Source organism: Oncorhynchus kisutch, linkage group LG28 (assembly GCF_002021735.2).
Source record: "Oncorhynchus kisutch isolate 150728-3 linkage group LG28, Okis_V2, whole genome shotgun sequence".
NCBI classification, from domain to species: Eukaryota; Metazoa; Chordata; class Actinopteri; order Salmoniformes; family Salmonidae; genus Oncorhynchus; species Oncorhynchus kisutch.
In genome coordinates this window covers 17,806,638-17,829,515 of record NC_034201.2, presented here as the reverse complement: position 1 = coordinate 17,829,515, position 22,878 = coordinate 17,806,638, and the positions used below count along the sequence as shown (strand labels likewise).

The 22,878-nt window shown below is 42.6% G+C and overlaps 1 protein-coding gene across 1 annotated transcript in view; it reads right to left on the bottom strand.

Moving 5' to 3' along the window:
• Positions 1-22,576, bottom strand: part of LOC109875678 (sodium/potassium-transporting ATPase subunit beta-2-like) — a 29,693-nt gene extending 7,117 nt beyond the window's left edge. The window contains exons 1-5 of the mRNA XM_020468095.2: positions 22,090-22,576; positions 1,305-1,433; positions 1,018-1,116; positions 716-921; positions 403-462 (exon numbers count right to left, since the gene is read on the bottom strand). Of these exons, the coding sequence (XP_020323684.1) occupies positions 403-462; positions 716-921; positions 1,018-1,116; positions 1,305-1,433; positions 22,090-22,180 (585 nt within the window). The 5' untranslated portion in view covers positions 22,181-22,576. The remainder of the gene's footprint in view (positions 1-402; positions 463-715; positions 922-1,017; positions 1,117-1,304; positions 1,434-22,089) is intronic.
• Between the last annotated feature and the right edge of the window lie 302 nt (positions 22,577-22,878).

Genomic DNA, 22,878 nt, shown 5'->3' with positions numbered 1-22,878 from the left:
TGCTTACCCTCTTGCTCTTTTGCACCCCAGAATCTCTACTTGCATATCTTCATCTGCACATCTATCACTCCAGTATAAATGCTAAATTGTAATTATTTTCGCCTCTAGGGCCTATTTATTGCCTCCCTCCCTACTATTCTACATTTGCACACACTGTACATGAATAGAAAAATCTTTATTTTCTTTTGTGTTATTGACTGTATGTTTGTTTATGTTTTACTCTGTGTTGTTGTTTTTGTCGCACTGCTTTGCTTTATCTTGGCCAGGTAACAGTTGTAAATGAGAACTTGCTCTCAACTGGCCTACTTGGTTAAATAAATGTAAAATATATATATATTTTAAAAGATACAGGATAGGTTAATTCTGAGAGGGGGGGACTGAAAGAGCGAGAGAGAGGCTCACCTTCGCTCCACAAGTGACAAATGGAGCCTTGCCATCCTTTCCTGGCAACATCCCAATGACCTAGAGGGACAGACAGACCTGTGTTATCCTGGCAGTTCCACCATCATCCCCACTTCATTCCTCCTTAAAGCAGATCCATTCAACTGAGAAATGTTGTGATTCTGAAAACAATAAAACAAACAATTCTAAACTTTTCCAAAGTTGTTTGCATTTAATTGGTATGATCTCTTCCAGGCTCCCAACCATTTCCTGCTCCATTCCCCTCTCCCTTATGTCGCCAAGCAACGCCCCCCCCCCCCTGCTTCTACCATACCCGGTTCAGCTTGATGATGATGCATGGCTTGCCAGCCTGGTATCCATAGGTATGGTCATCGAGGCCAGAGCACTCTTGTAGAAGGGATCGGTTGAACTGGCAGGAGCGCTTGGGGTTGTTCTTCACATCACCGCTGTCTGCCTGAATAAAATACTGGTCCGGCGGGCACTTGTCATTCTTTTCAGCCTGCAGAGAGTTGTTGTAGGCTGGATGGGAGAGAAATACAGTTTAACATGTTGTTTTCCCCAATGGAAATTACATTAGAGAGGCAGGCAGGCATGCAGACAGGCAGGCAGACTCACAGGAGAGGAAGTTGTCCAGGGTCTTGATATACATGTCCCAGCTCTCAGTGTTGTGGGTGTTGATCTCCATGGTGTCTCCCCTGGGTCTGATCATCATGCCTGGTGAAAAGAGAGAAAGAGGAGCGGGAGGGATTTTAGCCTTCATCATATGTTTACAATACAATGTGTGATTGTCTGGGGTGTTCACGACTATACAGTAGGAATTGTAAAAATGTTGGTTTGTAATGTGAGGTTTAAGTGTATCAACACCTCTTAAATTGTGGTATTGGTGTATTAGTGTATAATACCTGGTGTGCTAAGCCTGTCTTGCCAGGTGGGTTTGTGGTCATCCAAGGTCTGCAGCATGACATACATGGTGAGGCAGAACATGCCTGCTAGGAAGATGTAGAACACTAGGTAGAAGAGCAGGATGAGGCCTGGGAGGGAGACACAGCCAGCACACAGACACAGTATTAATATCACACAAGTTCAAAGGATACACAACATTCAACGAAATATGGTTATGTCCAAAATGGCACCCTATTACCTTTAAACTGGGGCCATTCCAGAATATGGCCATTCCAGATTTTTCATTTATACAGATTAGGTAGCCGGAAAACGTAATATAGAAGGCGAAATAAAGTAAAGTAAGATTTTTAAAAGAAAAGGTGACGGGACCCCAGGACAGGATTTGGCAACCTTATTGAGAAAGTTACAAGAAGGATATCAGCAGGGGGGAAAAGTATGTGTGTTTGAGACCTAATAACTTATCAAAAGTCATAATAGTAATTATTCCTAAATTCTGAGTAGGAGATGGAGAGAGTGACAAGGGTCAAGGGAGAGAACCAAGGGAGAGAGAGTAAGGAGAAGCCTTGCTGGGGAAACGCTTGAACCTTTAAATTATGACTATTTTCTCCCAACGCGGGAGACTCGGGTTCGTATTTCAGCCTTGGCACCGATAGACTAAAATTCATTCTGATTGTAATCCAAATACTGACATGTTTTGCCGGGAGAGATACTGTTAGTTAGTGTAGTGTTTGTTTAGGATATAAACTGAACGTTTTAATAGCTTGTTTAGGTTAAATTGAAAGACTAATCCATTCAAATAATAGAGGGGCGATTTCGATGGAATGCGTTGTCTTGCCTAAATGGACCGCTGGAATAACGTATTGGGAATGGAGTCGTATTTAAATTACTGAATCATAGAAGAGACAGTTACCCAAGTCTAATGAATTCTACATAATAGCGGAGAGATAATTGCGATAGATTGACTGACATACGTTATAAATTTAGCGAAGTACATGGTACTTTTACATTTTGGACATTTCATAAAGGGGAAGCCGAAAGAGAAGAGAAAGTTGGAAAGTTTGGTTTCACTCATACGATAGAATTCAAGCAGAACTCAGTCTGAATAGGAGTTAGATTTTTGCCTAGAGGCAGGAATAGGAGAGTTGGTTGCAGTGTTGCAAACTAATTTTCAGGGTAAAGTTGCTAGAGGAAGGTTGATTTGTTGCTAAATGATGTTGTGATATCATTGCGTGATAACGTAAAACTGCGTCATTACGTAGAATACACAATAACGTTACTCAAATAGATTTGACAGTTGTTCAGGTAAAGACTCCCACTCTTTTCTGTACTTCTGGCAGCACAATATTGATTGAGAGATGTTGATTGATGTTGTAAGTTCTGTTCAAGATCAAACATTCGTGACCAACTATATTCATTGGGTTTGGCTTGTCGAACCCGTACTACTGCTGCTGCAGTCAGCCAACAATGATTTGCAATTCGCTGAAGTTGCTGCTGCCTGGGCACGGGCTGAGCGCCTGCTGCCGACGTCACTCACAATGCACTTTTGCAGCCAGGCAATGATGAGACTGAGGGTGTGACAGAGAAAATTGTTTGTGTCATTTAGAGGGGAAATGCGTGCATTATAGCTTTTGAGTCACTTTTCAAAAGTTGCTAAAAGTGCCATTTTTTTTTTTAAGTAGCTGAATTTGTCAGGATAGTCTGAAAACATGCTAAATCTAGCAACAAAATTGCTAGGTGGGCATCACTGGTTGGTGGGGCTCACTGGGCTATATTTGGCTGTAAGAGAGGGAGGTCTGAATAGTTGAATCGTACAGGTTTTGTGATAGTTCCCGGTTATTGATTTTTGGTTTGATTGTTTAGGTAACACCAGTGAATTTGAACAGGATGTTAACGTATTCTAAACATTATAATCTGTTTCCATTACGTGGAACCATGTCCGGTCGTTAAAGGGGATTGCAGGTTAGTTAATTTTATTTTAAAGGGACAGTGCACGTGAATCACAGTTGTGGGTATCGAATGGCAGGATATTCCTATTAAGAATTTGGGGAGACTGTCTGCAGACGGACTGAATGGGTTTCATATATCACCATTGAGGAAATCTAAAACTAATGATTGGAAGGAGTAAAATGGAATGATCATTAGGGTTTGGTTGTAGTTAACGTTTGGGTTACTGAAGCGGGGTAGTTTGACAAAGGTTTTTAGGGGGGAAAAGTAATGCTTCATTGTCTTTCTGTGGAAATGTTTTCCGGTGGTTGTAATCTTGAAGGGAGCGAGTGAGTGAAATAGAGGCATGTTTCTACCAAAATGGAAAAGTCCTGGATATGTTGTGTTTGTTTTTAGCTACAAGGTTCGTGGAGATTTCCATTTTTCTATAGACACAAAGTCTTAAAGGGGTACACACATGTGGAGTATGATAAGTTTTATTTTCTGAGTTTTAATTAAACACGTGAATTATTTTGATACTGGAATGTTCTGGGAAGATATCAATTGAGTAACACGACCGTAAAAGGGTGGTATGACTCTTGACCTCTATCATGGCTTTTTCCTTTGGGGTCTGATCAGCCTCAGGGGAGGGCCATTTGGATAATGATTTAAGGTAATTTGTGATACTGATTTTAAGGTAAATTGAGTAACTGATAATTATTTACGAGTTTATAGTTCCTTGACATAGTTGTAATATGAACCGATGAAAAGAAAAAAATGGCATAGCCTTGGACTAAGGGCAGACTTTCTTGTGTCTCTCCTCCGATGGACATAAGGGTGCAATAAGTTCTCTTGGTGGAGGGTTCCAGAGATGTAACTGTGATCTGGTCATGTTATTTGAAAATGTAGTTTTATCTTTTGACCAGTAGTAGTATTTATATATATATATATATATATCTCTATATCGCTCCGGGAGAATATTTGGTTAAAAGAATCCCCGGCAGTGGAGGGACTCAAGGCCCCGTATAGTCAACTATTAAAAATTGCTTTCTTCAGTGGAATGCGTCCCGAGACAAGCCGTACCATTAAACAGAACTTAGTAGGGTGGGGGCGAGCCGAGCTAGGAAAGGTAGAGAGATAAGCATTTCACTAGGGAAGTCTCACAGGAGAAAGTGGAATTGAGACAGGACAAATTATGGGGAGCGGGGAAATAGACTCTAGTGAGGAAGAGGTTCAGGATTCTGTAAACACTGTCTGTGAAGGTTTCGAATTGGCTCGTATTGATTTGGTATTACAACAGGAACAGAAATCCTATTCATCATCGATAATAAATAGGGGAAGACATGGTCCTTTGAGGTTTGGACAGGACATATTTTAAGCAAACAGGGCAGGAAAATACATTGAGCTAGAATCCGTCTCGAAGGACCAATTGATAAGAGAATTTCCAATCCCAATGATAATAACAACCAATCAATAGCTCTGACCAATCCCCGAGGTTTGTAAGACCATGGGTATAATAATAATTAGTCAAAGACTCAGCTTATACAAAAGGTTAGTACAGTTTATTCAGAGAACGTTCTAAAGTCAAGAATACAAAACAATTCATTTTATACTGACTTCTCACACCCACACATTCACACCCACACATTCACACGCACACATTCACACCCACACATTCACACCCACACATTCACACGCACATACACGTGCACACAAACAGACGCACACACGTCCTGCTACCCAGCCGCCAGAGCTTTGTGACCTTGTTCTTGACACGTACTCCCTGTTCTCTCCCAATCTCTAGTCAGGTCGGCACCAAGCTCAGACAGTCTGTGTTTATAATAACATAAAGACATATTGTCTTTACCCTAATTCTGACTAGGACGACACATTTATTGATTATGATTTTATACATTCCAATCAATTCCATACAATTATATGTTTCAGGGGTCGGAATATTCTAATCGTTCAATTAACAGACAATTCTCACCTATATCACACTCTCTCTGTCTTCATCACCATATACCACTCTCTCTCTCTCTCTCTCTGTCTTTATCACACTCTACCACTCTCTCTCTCTCTCTCTGTCTTTATCACACTATACCACTCTCTCTGTCTTTATCACCCTATACCACTCTCTCTGTCTTTATCACCCTATACCACACTCTCTGTCTTTATCACACTATACCACTCTCTCTGTCTTTGTCACCCTATACCACTCTCTCTGTCTTTATCACACTATACCACTCTCTCTCTCTCTCTGTCTTTATCACACTATACCTCTCTCTCTCTCTCTGTCTTTATCACACTATACCACTCTCTCTGTCTTTATCACCCTATACCACACTCTCTGTCTTTATCACACTATACCACTCTCTCTGTCTTTGTCACCCTATACCACTCTCTCTGTCTTCATCACCATATAGCACTCTCTCTCTCTCTGTCTTTATAACACTATACCACTCTCTCTCTCTCTGTCTTTATCACACTATACCACTCTCTCTGTCTTTATCACCCTATACCACTCTCTCTGTCTTTGTCACCCTATACCACTCTCTCTGTCTTTATCACACTATACCACTCTCTCTCTCTCTCTGTCTTTATCACACTATACCACTCTCTCTGTCTTTATCACCCTGTACCACTCTCTCTGTCTTTATCACAATATACCACTCTCTCTGTCTTTATCACAATATACCACTCTCTCTCTGTCTTTATCACCCTATACCACTCTCTCTGTCTTTGTCACCCTATACCACTCTCTCTGTCTTTGTCACCCTATACCACTCTCTCCGTCTTTATCACACTATACCACTCTCTCTCTCTCTGTCTTTATCACACTATACCACTCTCTCTCTGTCTTTATTACCCTATACCACTCTCTCTGTCTTTATTACCCTACCCTATACCACTCTCTCTCTGTCTTTATCACACTATACCACTCTCTCTGTCTTTATCACCCTATACCACTCTCTCTCTGTCTTTATCACCCTATACCACTCTCTCTGTCTTTATCACCCTATACCACTCTCTCTGTCTTTATCACCCTATACCACTCTCTCTGTCTTTATCACCCTATACCACTCTCTCTGTCTTTATCACCCTATACCACTCTCTCTGTCTTTATCACCCTATACCACTCTCTCTGTCTTTATCACCCTATACCACTCTCTCTGTCTTTATCACCCTATACCACTCTCTCTGTCTTTATCACCCTATACCACTCTCTCTCTGTCTTTATCACACTATACCACTCTCTCTGTCTTTATTACCCTATACCACTCTCTCTGTCTTTATTACCCTATACCACTCTCTCTGTCTTTATTACCCTACCCTATACCACTCTCTCTGTCTTTATCACCCTATACCACTCTCTCTGTCTTTATCACCCTATACCACTCTTTCTGTCTTTATCACCCTATACCACTCTCTCTGTCTTTATCACACTATACCACTCTCTCTGTCTTTATCACCCTATACCACTCTCTCTGTCTTTATCACCCTATACCACTCTCTCTGTCTTTATCACCCTATACCACTCTCTCTGTCTTTATCACCCTATACCACTCTCTCTGTCTTTATCACACTATACCACTCTCTCTGTCTTTATCACCCTATACCACTCTCTCTGTCTTTATCACCCTATACCACTCTCTCTGTCTTTATCACCCTATACCACTCTCTCTGTCTTTATCACCCTATACTACTCTCTCTGTCTTTATTACCCTATACCACTCTGTCCTTATCACCCTATACCACTCTGTCCTTATCACCCTATACCATTCTCTCTCTGTCTTTATCACACTATACCACTCTCTCTGTCTTTATTACCCTATACCACTCTCTCTGTCTTTATTACCCTACCCTATACCACTCTCTCTGTCTTTATTACCCTACCCTATACCACTCTCTCTGTCTTTATCACCCTATACCACTCTTTCTGTCTTTATCACCCTATACCACTCTCTCTGTCTTTATCACACTATACCACTCTCTCTGTCTTTATCACCCTATACCACTCTCTCTGTCTTTATCACCCTATACCACTCTCTCTGTCTTTATCACCCTATACCACTCTCTCTGTCTTTATCACCCTATACCACTCTCTCTGTCTTTATCACACTATACCACTCTCTCTCTGTCTTTATCACACTATACCACTCTCTCTGTCTTTATCACCCTATACCACTCTTTCTGTCTTTATTACCCTATACCCCTCTTTCTGTCTTTATCACCCTATACCACTCTCTCTGTCTTTATCACCCTATACCACTCTCTCTGTCTTTATCACCCTATACCACTCTCTCTGTCTTTATCACCCTATACCACTCTCTCTCTGTCTTTATCACACTATACCACTCTCTCTGTCTTTATCACCCTATACCACTCTCTCTCTGTCTTTATCACCCTATACCACTCTTTCTGTCTTTATCACCCTATACATCTCTCTCTGTCTTTATCACACTATACCACTCTCTCTGTCTTTATCACCCTATACCACTCTCTCTCTGTCTTTATCACACTATACCACTCTCTCTGTCTTTATCACCCTATACCACTCTTTCTGTCTTTATTACCCTATACCCCTCTTTCTGTCTTTATCACCCTATACCACTCTCTCTGTCTTTATCACCCTATACCACTCTCTCTGTCTTTATCACCCTATACCACTCTCTCTGTCTTTATCACCCTATACCACTCTCTCTCTGTCTTTATCACACTATACCACTCTCTCTGTCTTTATCACCCTATACCACTCTCTCTCTGTCTTTATCACCCTATACCACTCTTTCTGTCTTTATCACCCTATACATCTCTCTCTGTCTTTATCACACTATACCACTCTCTCTGTCTTTATCACCCTATACCACTCTCTCTCTGTCTTTATCACCCTATACCACTCTTTCTGTCTTTATCACCCTATACATCTCTCTCTGTCTTTATCACACTATACCGTACTAACAATTAAAAGTGAAAAGACACTCTCTCTCTCTCTCTCTTACACATTTCTCTAAATAGAAACCCACAAACATGTTTAATGGATATTGACTATTTGTGGAAACATTAATTGGATATGCACACTTCTCCTTTTGTCTGCACTCACACTACCGACCACACACAACCTGCAAACAAACACACACGCCCTTTGCCCATTGTTAAACAGGGCTGATTAATCTAGGATTGAATGTCTGGACCTTGTTCAAATTAATTATCAAGTAACTCCAACAATGGGGGAGAGAGCCGAGAAGAGGGGGAGAGTGAAAAAGAGGGAGGAAGGAGTGATGACAGAAGGGAAGAGTGAAGGAGGAGAGAAGCCCCCTGGAGATTAGGTCAAGGGATTTGGAGCCATGTACAGAAGCCCACTTACGCAAACATTTTAGAGAAAATACCAACAGTGTATCATACCAGTATAGCCAGGGCCCAAAGGGAAAGGATATTTTTATTTTTGTTGTTGTATTTTACCCCCCTTTTTCTCCCCAATTTCGTGATATCCAATTGCGATTTTGTCTCATTGCTGCAACTCCCCAAAGGGCTCGGGAGAGGCAAAGGTTGATTGATACAACCTCTGAAACATAACCCACCAAACCACTCTCCTTAAGCCACACCAATGTGTTGGAGGAAACATCGTTCAACTGATGACCGTAGTCAGCTTGCAGGCACCTGGCCCGCCACAAGGAGTCACTGTGTGATGTAAAGCCACCCCAGCCAAACCCAGGCCAATTGTACACCCCCCTATGGGACTCCCGGTCACGGCTGGTTGTGACAGCCTGGGATCAAACCTGGATATGCAGCGACACCCAGTGCCTTAGACCGCTGCGCCACTTGGGAGGCCAGAAAGGCTATTGTTTAAATCATCTTTTGGATTGACAACATAAAATCACCTCAGTTGCTAAATGTTATATGATCATACAGCAAGTGAGATATACAATTTAGAGTAAAATATAATTAATTAAGCAGGTGAGTTGACTGAGCCTATCAATAGCCCTCCTTGCCTTCCTCTGCACTCTCAGCATGGACAACTGAGGCCAGTCCTGGAGCGTAGGCTTGCTGTGTCTGTGCTGGATGGGCCCCTTTGCGGAGCTCCTCCCCTGGGCCCTGTCGACACCATGGGGGCTCCCTTTGTCAGCAGGCCCAGTGCTGTGTAGGGCCATGGGCAGACATAACCAAATGCCAAGAAGAAGCTTCTCCACAGGTTATGGTTACAAACACTGGACCTTCGTGGTGAGTGAGAGTAAATGGTTGAGTGTGACGGTCTGCCAGTCCCCAGGGTGGGGAATCTACGTTGAAATGTAACCTCATAGAGAGGAGCGTAAGAGGAAAAAAGAGGAGTGCAGAGCGGCATCCTGTGGGGCGAGATGGAAAGGGCTGCTGTGGCACACAGTGCAAGATGGAAAAACTCTGCTGAGTAATCAGAGATCGTGTACAGGCCCTGCGTCTAGCCCTGGCTGAGACTATTGCTCTGGTCTAACCAATGCAGTGACAGACAGACTGAGTGTTGTGTGCAGACCCAGGTCAGGAGGAGTGTAGAGAGGGTCACCTTCACCCTGGCCACACCAGGAGGGTATCCAGTTTACTAGCTATCCTGCCTGACCTCTCATCACCATGTCCCGCTATTTTTCACCCTTCCTCCGCTTCGCTCTTTTCATCCCCCCATCACAGGGAGAGTTGAAAGCAAATAATATAATGGTGGTACAGAATTGGCCGGCAGCGTCCTGTGCTTTCCCTCCTACAATGGCAACATGGACGCCTTTGAAAAGAGGATAGTATTCAAACATCAATGAATACTGTGGACGCTGCTTTGAATCTGGGTTATCAAACAGAGGCTGTGAATGGAAAACATGGTAAGGATAAAATAATATGTATGTGCTGTGGCTGTTTTAATATTCATGTACTTCTGAAATTGCCAAGGGATCTAAGAACTATTTCCATAATTGTGCGACACACAAACACACACTTGCATATCCCCAAGGAAACAGTAGTGAATTTCTACCCCAGCTAATTTCAGCAGTGTGCGCTATCATAGAAAAAATTACAATTACATGAACTAAGGTCCTTTGTGCGATTAGTCCATTTCTCTCATTCACTTTCACTTGTACAGTGCATTCGGAAAGTGTTCAGACCCCTTCACCGTTACAGTCTTATTCTAAAATGGATTAAATTGTTTTCCCCCTCACCAATCTACACACAATACCCCATAATGACAAAGAAAAACAGACTTTTGGAAATGTTTGCAAATGCATAAAATAAAATGAAACCATAATTCATTACATAAAGTTGAAGTCGGAAGTTAACAAACACTTTAGCCAAATACATTTAAACTCAGTTTTTCACAATTCCTGACATTTAATCCTAGTAAAAATTCCCTGTCTTAGGTCAGTTAGGATCACCACTTTGTTTTAAGAATGTGAAATGTCAGAATAATAGTAGAGAGAATGATTTATTTCAGCTTTTATTTCTTTCATCACATTCCCAGTGGGTCAGTACACTCAATTAGTATTTGGGATCATTGCCTTTAAATTGCTTTACTTGGGTCAAAAGTTTCAGGTAGCCTTCCACAAGCTTGTCCCATTCCTCCTGACAGAGCTGATATAACTGAGTCAGGTTGTAGGCTTTTTCAGTTCTGCCCACACATTTTCTATAGGATTGAGGTAAGGGCTTTGTGATGGCCACTCCAAAAACGTGACTTGGTTGTCCTTAAGTCATTTTGCCACAACTTTGGAAGTATGCTTGGGGTCATTGTCCCTTTGGAAGACCCATTTGTGACCAAGCTTCAACTTCCTGACTGATGTCTTGAGATGTTGCTTCAATATATCCACATAATGAAGCCATCTATTTTGTGAAGTGCACCAGTCCCTCCTGCAGCAAAGCACCTCCACAACATGATGCTGCCACCCAGTGCTTCACGGTTGGGATGGTGTTCTTCCAAACATAACGATGGTCATTATGGCCAAACAGTTCTATTTTTGTTTCATCAGACCAAAGGACATTTCTCAAAAAAGTACAATCTTTGTCTCCATGTGCAGTTGCAAACCGTAGTCTGGCTTTTTATGGCGGTTTTGGAGCAGTGGCTTCTTCCTTGCTGAGCGGCCTTTCAGGTTATGTCGATATAGGACTCGTTTTACTGTGGATATAGATACTTTTGTACCTGTTTCCTCCAGCATCTTCACAGGGTCCTTTGCTGTTGTTCTGGGATGGATTTGCACTGTTCGCACCAAAGTATGTTCATCTCTAGGCGACAGAATGCGTTTCCTTCCTGAGCGGTATGACGGCTGCATGATCCCATGGTGTTTATACTTGCGTACTATTGTTTATACAGATTACCATGGTACCTTCAAGCATTTGGAAAATTGCTCCCAAGGATGAGGTCTTGGCTGATTTCTTTTGATTTTCCCATGACGTCAAGCAAAGAGGCACTGACTTTGAAGGTAGGCCTTGAAATACATCCACAGGTACACCTCCAATTGACTCAAATGATGTCAATTAGCCTATCAGAAGCTTCTAAAGCCATGACATAATTTTCTGGAATTTTCCAAGCTGTTCAAAGGCACAGTCAACTTACTGTATGTAAACGTCTGACCCACTGGAATTGAGATACAGTGAATCATAAGAGAAACGTTTGTCAGCGATAACAGCCTCAAATATTCTTGGGTATGACGCTACAAACTTGGTACACCTGTATTTGGGAAGTTTCTCCCATTCTTCTCTGCAGATCCTCTCAAGCTCTGTCAGGTTGGATGGGGCGCATCACTGCACAGCTATTTTCAGGTCTCTCAAGAGATGTTCGATCAGGTTCAAGTCCGGGCTCTGGCTGAGCCACTCAAGGACATTCAGAGACTTGTCCCGAAGCCACTCCTGCGTTGACTTGGCGGTTTGTGTAAAGGTCGTTGGTGGAAGAAGGTGAGGACCAAGGTGCAGCATGGTACGTGTTCGGCATTTTATTAAATATAACTGAACACTAAATACAAAGTAACAAAAGGCACAACCGAAACAGCTCCGTCAGGTGCAACACACACTAAACAGAAAATAACTACCCAACACCCATAGTGGGAAAACAGGCTGCCTAAGTATGGTTCTCAATCAGAGACAACGATTGCCAGCTGCCTCTGATTGGGAACCATACCAGGCCAAACACATAGAAATAGAAAACATAGAATGCCCACCCCAACTGACGCCCTGACCATACTAAAATAGAGACATAAAAAAGGAACTACGGTCAGGACGTGACAGTGTGCATAGGGTCGTTGTCCTGTTGGAAGATTAACCTATGCCCTAATCTGAGGTCCTGAGCGCTCTAGAGCAGGTTTTCATTAAGAATCTCTGTACTTTGCTCCGTTCATCTATCCCTCGATCCTGACTAGTCTCCTAGTCCCTGCCACTGAAAAACATCCCCACAGCATAATGCTGCCACCACTATGCTTCACCGTAGGGATGGTGCCAGGTTTCCTCCAGATGTGATGCTTGGCATTCAGACCAAAGAATTCAATCTTGATTTGATCAGACCAGAGAATCTTGTTTTCATGGTCTGAGAGTCCTTTAGGTGCCTTATGGCAAACTCCAAGCAGGCTGTCATGCGCCTTTTACTGAGGAGTGGCTTCTTGGTCATCACCTTGACCAAGGCCCTTCTCCCCCGATTGCTCAGTTTGGCCAGGCGGCCAGCTCTAGGAGGAGTCTTGGTGGGTTCCAAACTTCTTCCATTTAAGAATGATGAAGGCCATTGTGTTCTTGGGGACCTGCACACATTTTTGGTACCCTTCCCCAGATCTGTGCCTCAACACAGTCATGTCGGAGCTCTACGCACAATTCCTTCGACCTCATGGCTTGTTTTTTACTCTGACATGCACAGTCAACTATGGGACCTTATATAGACAGGTGTGTGCCTTTACAAATCATGTCCAATCAATTGCATTTACCACAGGTGGACTCCAATCAAGTTGTAGAAACATCTCAAGGATAATGATCAATGGAAACAGGATGTACCTGAGCTCAATTTAAGTCTCATAGCAAAGGGTCTGAATACTTATGTAATTAAGAGATATATATATATATATATATATATATACATTTTAGAATAAGGCTATAACGTAACAACATGAGGGGTCTGAATACTTTCCAAATGCACTGTATATGTCTACACTTACCATAAATTAGATTTGGTAGCTACTAGCTTGTCTAACTTAATGACCTGGATTTGTCTTTCTTTGCAATTAGTTTATGTTTGTTTTTGATCGTTAGCATTTAGCCTCTAAAAAAAAAAAAGTTAACGTCGGAGGTGTGGATGGGCATGAGTCTCGACAGACCTCAACATGTGATCTTTAACCAGAGATCACATTTGTTTCAAATACTGAAACTATCTGGTGGAATCTGATTTGTGGCTACCCGAATGGGCAAGTGACATTTTGTCCCGATTTAAAAAAAATGTTTTATTGTCTTCAAGACACGTTGAATTGCTTTGACTCTAGTGTTCCATTTGTAGGCCTACATGCGCATTTGCGTAGAAAAAAAACAAACAAGCCAGGCATCACGCAGTTCTTCTCCATAAATTCCCTTTCCCCTCTGTGTCTCACTCACTCAATTGCATTCTGACCACTCCCTCTACACACGTGTCCAGAGTGCACATACACACACATTCAGTAAAAGGCACATGACAGCCCACCTAAAGGATTCCGACCATGAGAAACATGATTCTCTGGTCTGATGAAACTAAGATTGAACTCTTTGGCCTGAATGCCAAGAGTCACGCCTGGAGGAAGCATGGTGGTGGATGGGGATGTTTTTCATCAGCAGGGACTGGGAGACTAGTCAGGATTGAGGGAAAGATGAACATAGCCTCCCGGGTGGCGCAGTGGTCTAGGGTACTGCATCGCAGCGCCTGCTGTGCCACCAGAGACTCTGGGTTTGCGCCCAGGCTCTGTCGCAGCCGGCCGTGACCGGGAGGTACGTGGGGCGATGCACAATTGGCCTAGCGTCGTCCAGGTTAGTCTGGTAGGGATATCCTTGTCTCATCAACTCATCAACCAGCAACTCCTGTGGCAGGCCGGGCGCAGTGCACGCAAGGTCGCCAGGTGCACGGTGTTTCCTCCGACACATTAGTGCGGCTGGCTTCCGGGTTGGATGCGCGCTGTGTTAAGAAGCAGTGCGGCTTGGTTGCGTTGTGTTTCGGAGGACGCATGGCTTTCGACCTTCGTCTCTCCCGAGCCCGTACGGGAGTTGTAGCGATGAGACAAGATAGTAATTACTAACAATTGGATACCACGAAATTGGGGAGAAAAAGGGGTAAAATTTTAAATTAATTAAATAAATAAAAGATGAACAGAGCAAAGTACATAGAGATCCTTGATGAAACCCTGCTCCAGAGCACTCAGACTGGGGTGAAGGTTCACCTTCCAACAGGACAACGACCCTATGCACACAGCCAAGACAACGCAGGAGTGGCTTCGGGACAAGTCTCTGTATGTCCTTGAGTGGCCCAGCAAGAGCACGGACTTGAACATCTCTGGAGAGACCTGACAGAGCTTGAGAGGATCTTCAAAGAAGAATGGGAGAAACTCCTCAAATACAGCTGTGCCAAGCTTGTAGCGTCATACCCAAGTTTATATTATAGTTTCAATAAATCAATCTTAAAATGGCACTTGTTTTTTTATTGACTGAATATATATATATGGGGCAATTTAGCAATTAGGATTTGTTATCTGTAATGGTTATGATAGATTAGGCATTGATGTGCACTTGTGTTCTAAAAATATATTATAATGTTTATTTGCACGAAATGGTTCAAACAATTCACAAAAAAATAACACACCATTTTTTTACACACCCACTTTCAGATAAAGTCAGGTGCCCGTGTGTGTGTGTGTCTTTGTGCGTGATTGAGTATGGCGGATTGATAAGGGAATTTATATGTTTAAGGTAATGACTAAAGAATTCCACCCTGAAATGTAATTATTAAGATGATGTAACATATATCATTTTTAATTTTACCTTTATGTTACTAGGCAAGTCAGTTAAGAACAAATTCCTATTTTCAATGACTGCCTAGGAACAGTGGGTTAACTGCCTGTTCAGGGGCAGAATGACAGATTTGTACCTTGTCAGCTCGGGGATTTGAACTTGCAACCTTTCAGTTACTAGTCCACTAGGCTACCCTGCCGCCCCATAATGAATTAGAATGATAAACTTCAGTCTAATAAGGTTTGGTCGAGACAAGTAGAAATGTGTGTGTGTGTGTGTGTGTGTGCGACTAAGAAAATACAGAGAACAATTAAACTGTGTATGACCTGACCTGGTTAGAACTTAGGACAGGACAGGGAGTCCTGTCAAGGTTCCTCTAATCTCGGGAGGAGGGAACTGCCAGCTTGGAACTGATAAACGTGTGGTGAGAACTATGAGGAAAGATACATTCCACCTACTGTTTGTGTGTATGTACTGTATGTGTGTGTATTAGGTAGGGAGGGAGTGAGTTATAAAATGGCATGTCTTTGTCTTATGGACTTCAGAACGTTCTCTGAATAAACTTTACGGACATTTTGCATAAACTGAGTCTTTGCCTAATTATTTTTACACCCAGGGTCTTACAAACATCAGGGATTGGTCAAAGTTTAGGTAATTATTAGTTATCATCATTGGTAATTATTAGTTATCATCAGCCTCTAACCCTATTACAGGGGCTGAGTCACTGGCTTACTGGGGCTCTTTCATACCGCCCCTGGGAGGGGTGCGTCACCTGAGTGGGTTGAGTCACTGATGTGATCTTCCTGTCTGGGTTGGCGCCTCCCCTTGGGTTGTGCCGTGGCGGAGATCTTTGTGGGCTATACTCGGCCTTGTCTCAGGATGGTAAGTTGGTGGTTGAAGATATCCCTCTAGTGGTGTGGGGGCTGTGCTTTGGCAAAGTGGGTGGGGTTATATCCTTCCTGTTTGGCCCTGTCCGGGGGTGTCCTCGGATGGGGCTACAGTGTCTCCTGACCCCTCCTGTCTCAGCCTCCAGTATTTATGCTGCAGTAGTTTATGTGTCGGGGGCTAGGGTCAGTTTGTTATATCTGGAGTACTTCTCCTGTCCTATTCGATGTCCTGTGTGAATTTAAGTGTGCTCTCTCTAATTCTCTCTTTCTCTATTTCTTTCTCTCTCTCGGAGGACCTGAGCCCTAGGACCATGCCTCAGGACTACCTGACATGATGACTCCTTGCTGTCCCCAGTCCACCTGGCCGTGCTGCTGCTCCAGTTTCAACTGTTCTGCCTTATTATTATTGGACCATGCTGGTCATTTATGAACATTTGAACATCTTGGCCATGTCTGTTATAATCTCCACCCGGCACAGCCAGAAGAGGACTGGCCACCCCACATAGCCTGGTTCCTCTCTAGGTTTCTTCCTAGGTTTTAGCCTTTCTAGGGAGTTTTTCCTAGCCACCGTGCTTCTACACCTGCATTGCTTGCTGTTTGGGGTTTTAGGCTGGGTTTCTGTACAGCACATTGAGATATCAGCTGATGTACGAAGGGCTATATAAATACATTTGATTTGATTTGATTTGATTGGGATTGAAAATTCTCGTGACAAGGGTGACATCTCAAATCAGAATTTACATTGATTAGAGATTACATCTGAAACCGTTCTGATTGAATTCAGATTAAAACGCCTCAACGTCATTGGAAAAGAGCCATATGAGGGCCTCCCGGGCGGTGCAGTAGCTGTGCCACCAGACTCTGGGTCCGAGCCCAGGCTCTGCCGCAGCCGGCCGCCACCGGGAGGTCCATGGGGCGACGCACAATTGGCCTAGGGGGGGTTTGGCCGGTAGGGATATCCTTGTCCCATCGCGCACTAGCGACTCCTGTGGTAGACCAGGCGCAGTGCGCGCTAACCAGGTGCACAGTGTTTTCTCTGACACATTGGTGCGGCTGGCTCCCGGGTTGGATATGCGCTGTGTTAAGAAGCAGTGCGGCTTGGTTGGGTTGGGTTGTGTTTCAGAGGACGCATGACCTTCGTCTCTCCCAAGCCCGTACGGGAGTTGTAGCGATGAGACAAGATAGTAACTACTAACAATTGGATACCACGAAATTGGGGTGAAAAGAGCCATATGCCATTAGACTGCTAAATAGCTAACAGAATGTATTTAATTATATGCATACTCACAGGACTCCACACACTGACACTGACTCTACACACACGCACACACACTCACATACAATCATCATTTAGGCTGCTGCTACTTTGTTTATCCTATATCCTGATGCATAGTCACCTTACCCCTATACATATAGAGTGATATGGTATTGAGTGATATGGTATTGGAACTGACTCTGTATATAGTGTGCTTACTTTCTCGTGTTCTTCTTATTTCTCATTTTTATTTCATGTGTGTTTGTTCTACCTTATGTTATGTTCAGCACTACATTGATATTGATTACTGCATTGTTCGGTTTGGAGAAAGAAATGCATTTCACTACACTTCTGCACTTGAAATTAAAAACTTTAATCTTGATATGCGCACAATTATTTTCATGAACATTTGAAATAGCTTCAGGTCGGGTGTTTATGACGTAGCGGTCATCGTTTGAAATCTCGCATGTTAGATACATTACCATATATTATTGCAGATCTTGGTTGTGCAGATTATCGTGCTGATCTTGACACTTAGCAGATATAATTTCTCTTATGAAAATAATTCTTCACTGAAACAAAACCTGCAGTGTAATATTGATTGCAACCTAATAGCATGTAATTGAAATCAATAGCACAAACCCACTACTTTTGCGTTTTGTGTAGCCTTTTTGGGTTAATAACAAGCCTTATCAATGCTGAGGCTATTTGAAGTAGCAACTGGCCCTCAAATCTCGCTCCGCACCAGAAGACAGGTTAAAGTAATGAGTATTCAATCTCAAGAGGCCCACTGTAGTCTTTACAAAGTACAACAGAGAATAGTATTTTAAATGGTGGTCAATGGCATATTAATTTAATTTAAAATACACTACATAACCAAAGGTATGTGGACACCTCATAGGCATTAATATGGAGTTGGTCCCCCCTTTGCTGCTATAACAGCCTCCACTCTTCTGGGAAGGCTTTCCACTAGATGTTGGAACATTTCTGCAGGGACTTGCTTCCATTCAGATTAGTGAGGTCGGGCACTAATGTTGGGCTCGCAGTCGGTGTTCCAATTCATCCCAAAGGTGTTCGATGGTGTTGAGGTCAGGGCTCTGTGCAGGCCAGTCAAGTTCTTCCAGACCGATCTCGACAAACCATTTCTGTATGGACCTCGCATTGTGCACGGGGGCATTGTCATGCTGAAACAGGAAAGGGTCTTCACCAAACTGTTGCCACAAAGTTGGAAACACAGAATTGTCTAGAATGTCATTGTATGCTGTAGCATTAAGATTTCCCTTCACTGGAACTAGTGAAAATCTAGCCCGGACCATGAAAATCAGCCCCAGACAATATTCCTCCTCCACCAAACTTTACAGGTGTCACTATGAATTTGGGCAGGAAGCGTTCTCCTGGCATCCGCCAAACCCAGATTCATCTGCCAGATGGTGAAGAATGATTCATCACTCCAGAGAACGCATTTCCACTGCTCCAGAGTCAAATGGTGGAGAGCTTTACACCACTCCAGCCGACAGTTCTTGTGCTGACGTTGCTTCCAGAGGCAGTTTGGAACTCGGTAGTGAGTGTTGCAACCGAGGACAGACAATTTATACACTCTACGTGCCTCAGCACTCGGCGGTCCCGTTCTGTGAGCTTGTGTGGCGTACCACTTCACGACTGTGCGGTTGTTACTCCTAGATGTCTCTACTTCGCAATAACAGCATTTACAGTTTACAGCCCGGGGGGGCTCTAGCAGGGTGCCACCTTGAAAGTCACTGACCAGTATGGGCCATTCTACTGCCAATGTTTGTCTATGGAGATTGAATAGCTGTGTGCTCGATTTTATATACCTGTCAGCAACGGGTGTGGCTGAAATAGCCAAATCCACTCATTTGAAGGGGTGTCCACATACTTTTGTATATATAGTGTAGTTCCACTGCCTCAACCCTTATGTCCCAACCTGGTTACAGAGCATTTCGGATTATTCTGTACATAAATGTACGTAGGCTGTCGTTGTAAATAAGAAATTGTTCTTAACTGATTTGCCTAGTTAAATAGAGGTTAAATAAAAAAATCTGATACACTCCACTTAATTTGTTTAATTTATTTCACCTTTATTTAACCATGTAGGCCAGTTGAGAACAAGTTCTCATTTACAATTGCAACCTGGCCAAGATAAAGCAAAGCAGTGCGACACCAACAACACAAAGTTAAACATGGGATAAACAAACATACAGGCAATAACACAATAGAAAAATATATATACAGTGTGTGCAAATGTAGTAAGATTAGGGAGGTAAGGCAATAAATAGGCCATACTGCCGAAATAAATAAAATGTAGCATTAACACTGGAGTGATAGATGTGCAGAAGATGAATGTGAAAGTAGAGATACTTGGGGTGCAAAGGAGCAAATAAATAAATAACAATATGGGGATGAGGTAGTTGGGTGGGCTATTTACAGATGGGCTGTGTCAATGATCGGTAAGCTGTTCTGACAGCTGATGCTTAAAGTTAGTGAGGGAGATATGACTCCAGCTTCAGTGATTTTTGCAATTCCTTGTAGTATGACATGTTATGTTTCGTATGGCATGCATTCATTGGTGGATGTATGTGACAAATTTGCAAAATATAAAATATGTTACAAATATTAAAAACGTATGATATGTTAAGAATTCCAATTTGTTGTTGCTAATGTTAGGTAGGCTAGGGGTTAGTGTTAGAGGTTAAGTTTAGGGTTAAGGTTAGGAGTTAGGTTGAAGGATTAACTTTAGGGTTTGGGGAAGGGTTAGCTAAAAGGATTAAGGTTGGGGGAAGGGTTAGCTAACATGCTAAGAAGTTGCTCAAAAATAATAAGTAGTTGCAAAGTAGCTAATTAGCTAAAATTGTGCAAGATGAGATTTGAACATGCAACCTTCAGGTTGCTAGATGTTTGCGTGATACGTCCACCCATCCACCCTTCAGTAACCTTTTGTCTTACGCAACCATACCAAATGTAACATATTATACTCATTTAATTAAGTGTCCGGGATTTACCATTTACTATGTTGCGTCTAGTCTATGAGATCAGGTTGTATGTCCAGACACATTGCGCATAAAACTCAGTGAAATTAATAAATACAAATAATAATGTAGGCAAAATTTCATGAGCTCACACAAGCTCAAAGCACACATAATGGCACATCTGAGCTTCAGCACAGCCTTGCACTGGACAGCTGTCACGTTCTGACCTTAGTTCTTTTGTTATGTCTGTGTTTTAGTATGGTCATGGCGTGAGTTGGGTGGGTTGTCTATGTTCCCTTTTCTATGTTTTGGGATTTCTGTGTTTGGCCTGGTATGGTTCTCAGTCAGAGGCAGCTGTCAATCGTTGTCCCTGATTGAGAACCATACTAATGTAGCCTGGTTTCACTTTTGAGTTGTCGGTGATTGTTTCCTGTTGTAATGTTTGTTTCACATTTCAGGACTGTTTCGGTTTTCGTTTGTATCATTCACTTTGTTATTTTGTATTCAGTTTAATAAACTAAAATGGACACTTACCACGCTGCACATTGGTCCGACCTCTCTTACTCCTTGTCAGAAGAAGAGGAAAATCGTTACAACAGCAACCAATCTTATTAACTGATGCTCGGGTGAGGCAGAAGCTTTAAATTGCGCGTTACAGGCTATGCTACAATCTGTTCACAAATTCTACATTTCCGCCTGGTCAAATTGACTCTACGCATTCCTAAGTGTACAATTAAAGGATGCTCATGACATCATTGTAAAGCCTGTAGATAACGAGATGCGGACCTGCTCATTTAAAAATAAAATAACTTTGACCATTTATTTCAAACTATGAAGCCGAAGTAGTAAAATTCTAACTAAATGCAGTAACTGCATGCAGGCGGGTGTCCCGTGCCACTGTAAAAACATACATGTCTGCCGGGTTCTTATCTAGCGTGAGTGGGAACATTATCATTGAGTTTTTCTTTACTTCTCCACTGCAGTGTTTTTCTGGAGGCTAGGACTGGAAATATATCGTGCACATTAACGGGTTGGATTACTTAGCCAATTTCATGACTGGCTGACGAAGTTACTACTAGTAGCTAGCTAATATCGATGAGACGAAACTAAAATGAGGAGCGTTTGTCAATTGTCATGACTCGTGCATGTTATGCATACCTAACTAGCTATATATATATAGCTTGTGGCAAGGCAGAAACAGTGTCTGTCACTCTTCATCAGCGTAAATAAAAACATATTGATGAGGAAACGACATCACCACTGTGCAAATTAAAAACCCGAGCCAGCTAGTTGTTGTCAATTACAAATCTGTTTTGAATAACATGTTTTTTTACGGTCGGGACTGACTGCGCGGTCTAAAGTGACTGATTAAACTGCTAGCTGTTGAGCATTTTGAACATGACAACTTTCAAGCAACCCAAATACTACAAGTTAGCTAGTTAGCTATAAATGAGCTTATAAACCCAGGCTCGTTACAATACATTATTCAAGTCCAAGTTGAATATTAGTAGTGCTGTAGTAAATGATCTATTATACAGACATTTCAAATCGCACGAATACTTTTTAAACCTACAAATAGAGTATGTTAATTTCAAGCAAAACACATGTAATTGGATTTCCCGATGTTTTGAAGCTTTCTTTACCCTTCGTGGTTGTTGCTAAAACTAAACAATGGGCCTCACGTCATTGATGACAGACCTGTCTTCCTCCATGGTTTTAGAGGTAGAGGGGCCATATGTGCTGCATTGCTGCAGGCGACCATCACCAGGTCAACGACTAGACTCACCCCAGCTGCTCGCTGTCCTGCCACAAAATTCCCGCGTACTGGGGTTCCATATGGTGTCCTTCCAAGTGCTCTTCTCGGCATCTTTTGCCATTTCTAGATGTTTTTATTACCGGGCTTTATAGCCTAATGTAGATAGTCGTTAGGGTGATATGTGAAGTATCTAGCTGTGAGGTAGGCCTACACTACAAAACTTGTTACAGAGTTGCTCTGGAAACAAACGGGTGCCAATTACTCAGATAGAAAGCAGAAAACCGCTATCAAGTGCACAAATGAAGAGTTGTTTTGCAAGAAGGATGAAAATCTGGCAGCTCCGTGCTAGGGTATCTAATTACAGTTAATGTTGGCACTACACTCAGTACAACCCCGGCATCTGCCGTTCTCGTCCGCATGCCGCAGAGTTTTGATGAGTGATGCTGAAATGTAGTGATACTGCAGTAAAGCGCTCTCTCTTCATCTCTCTCTCTCTTTACCAGTCTCTCTCTCGCTCATCGTCACTCAAACCTCACCCCCTACCCATCCCTCTCTAACCAATCATATGCCCCCTACAACCTATGTTGTTCAGTTAACGTCAGAGGAAGGACTTGAGTGACAAGCATTCCAGCTAATTATAAGCACTTGGAGATTCCAACTGCAGCCTGTACATGTGTCTAAAGACAGTGGTGCCACAGAAATATATGAAATATTTGGTGGGATTAAATGAGAGTCTTGAACATAGCTCATAGTCACATCCATCTGAATGAAATGTCTCCCCCCTCAACATCCCCTTCCTGAAACCCACACGGTGAATAA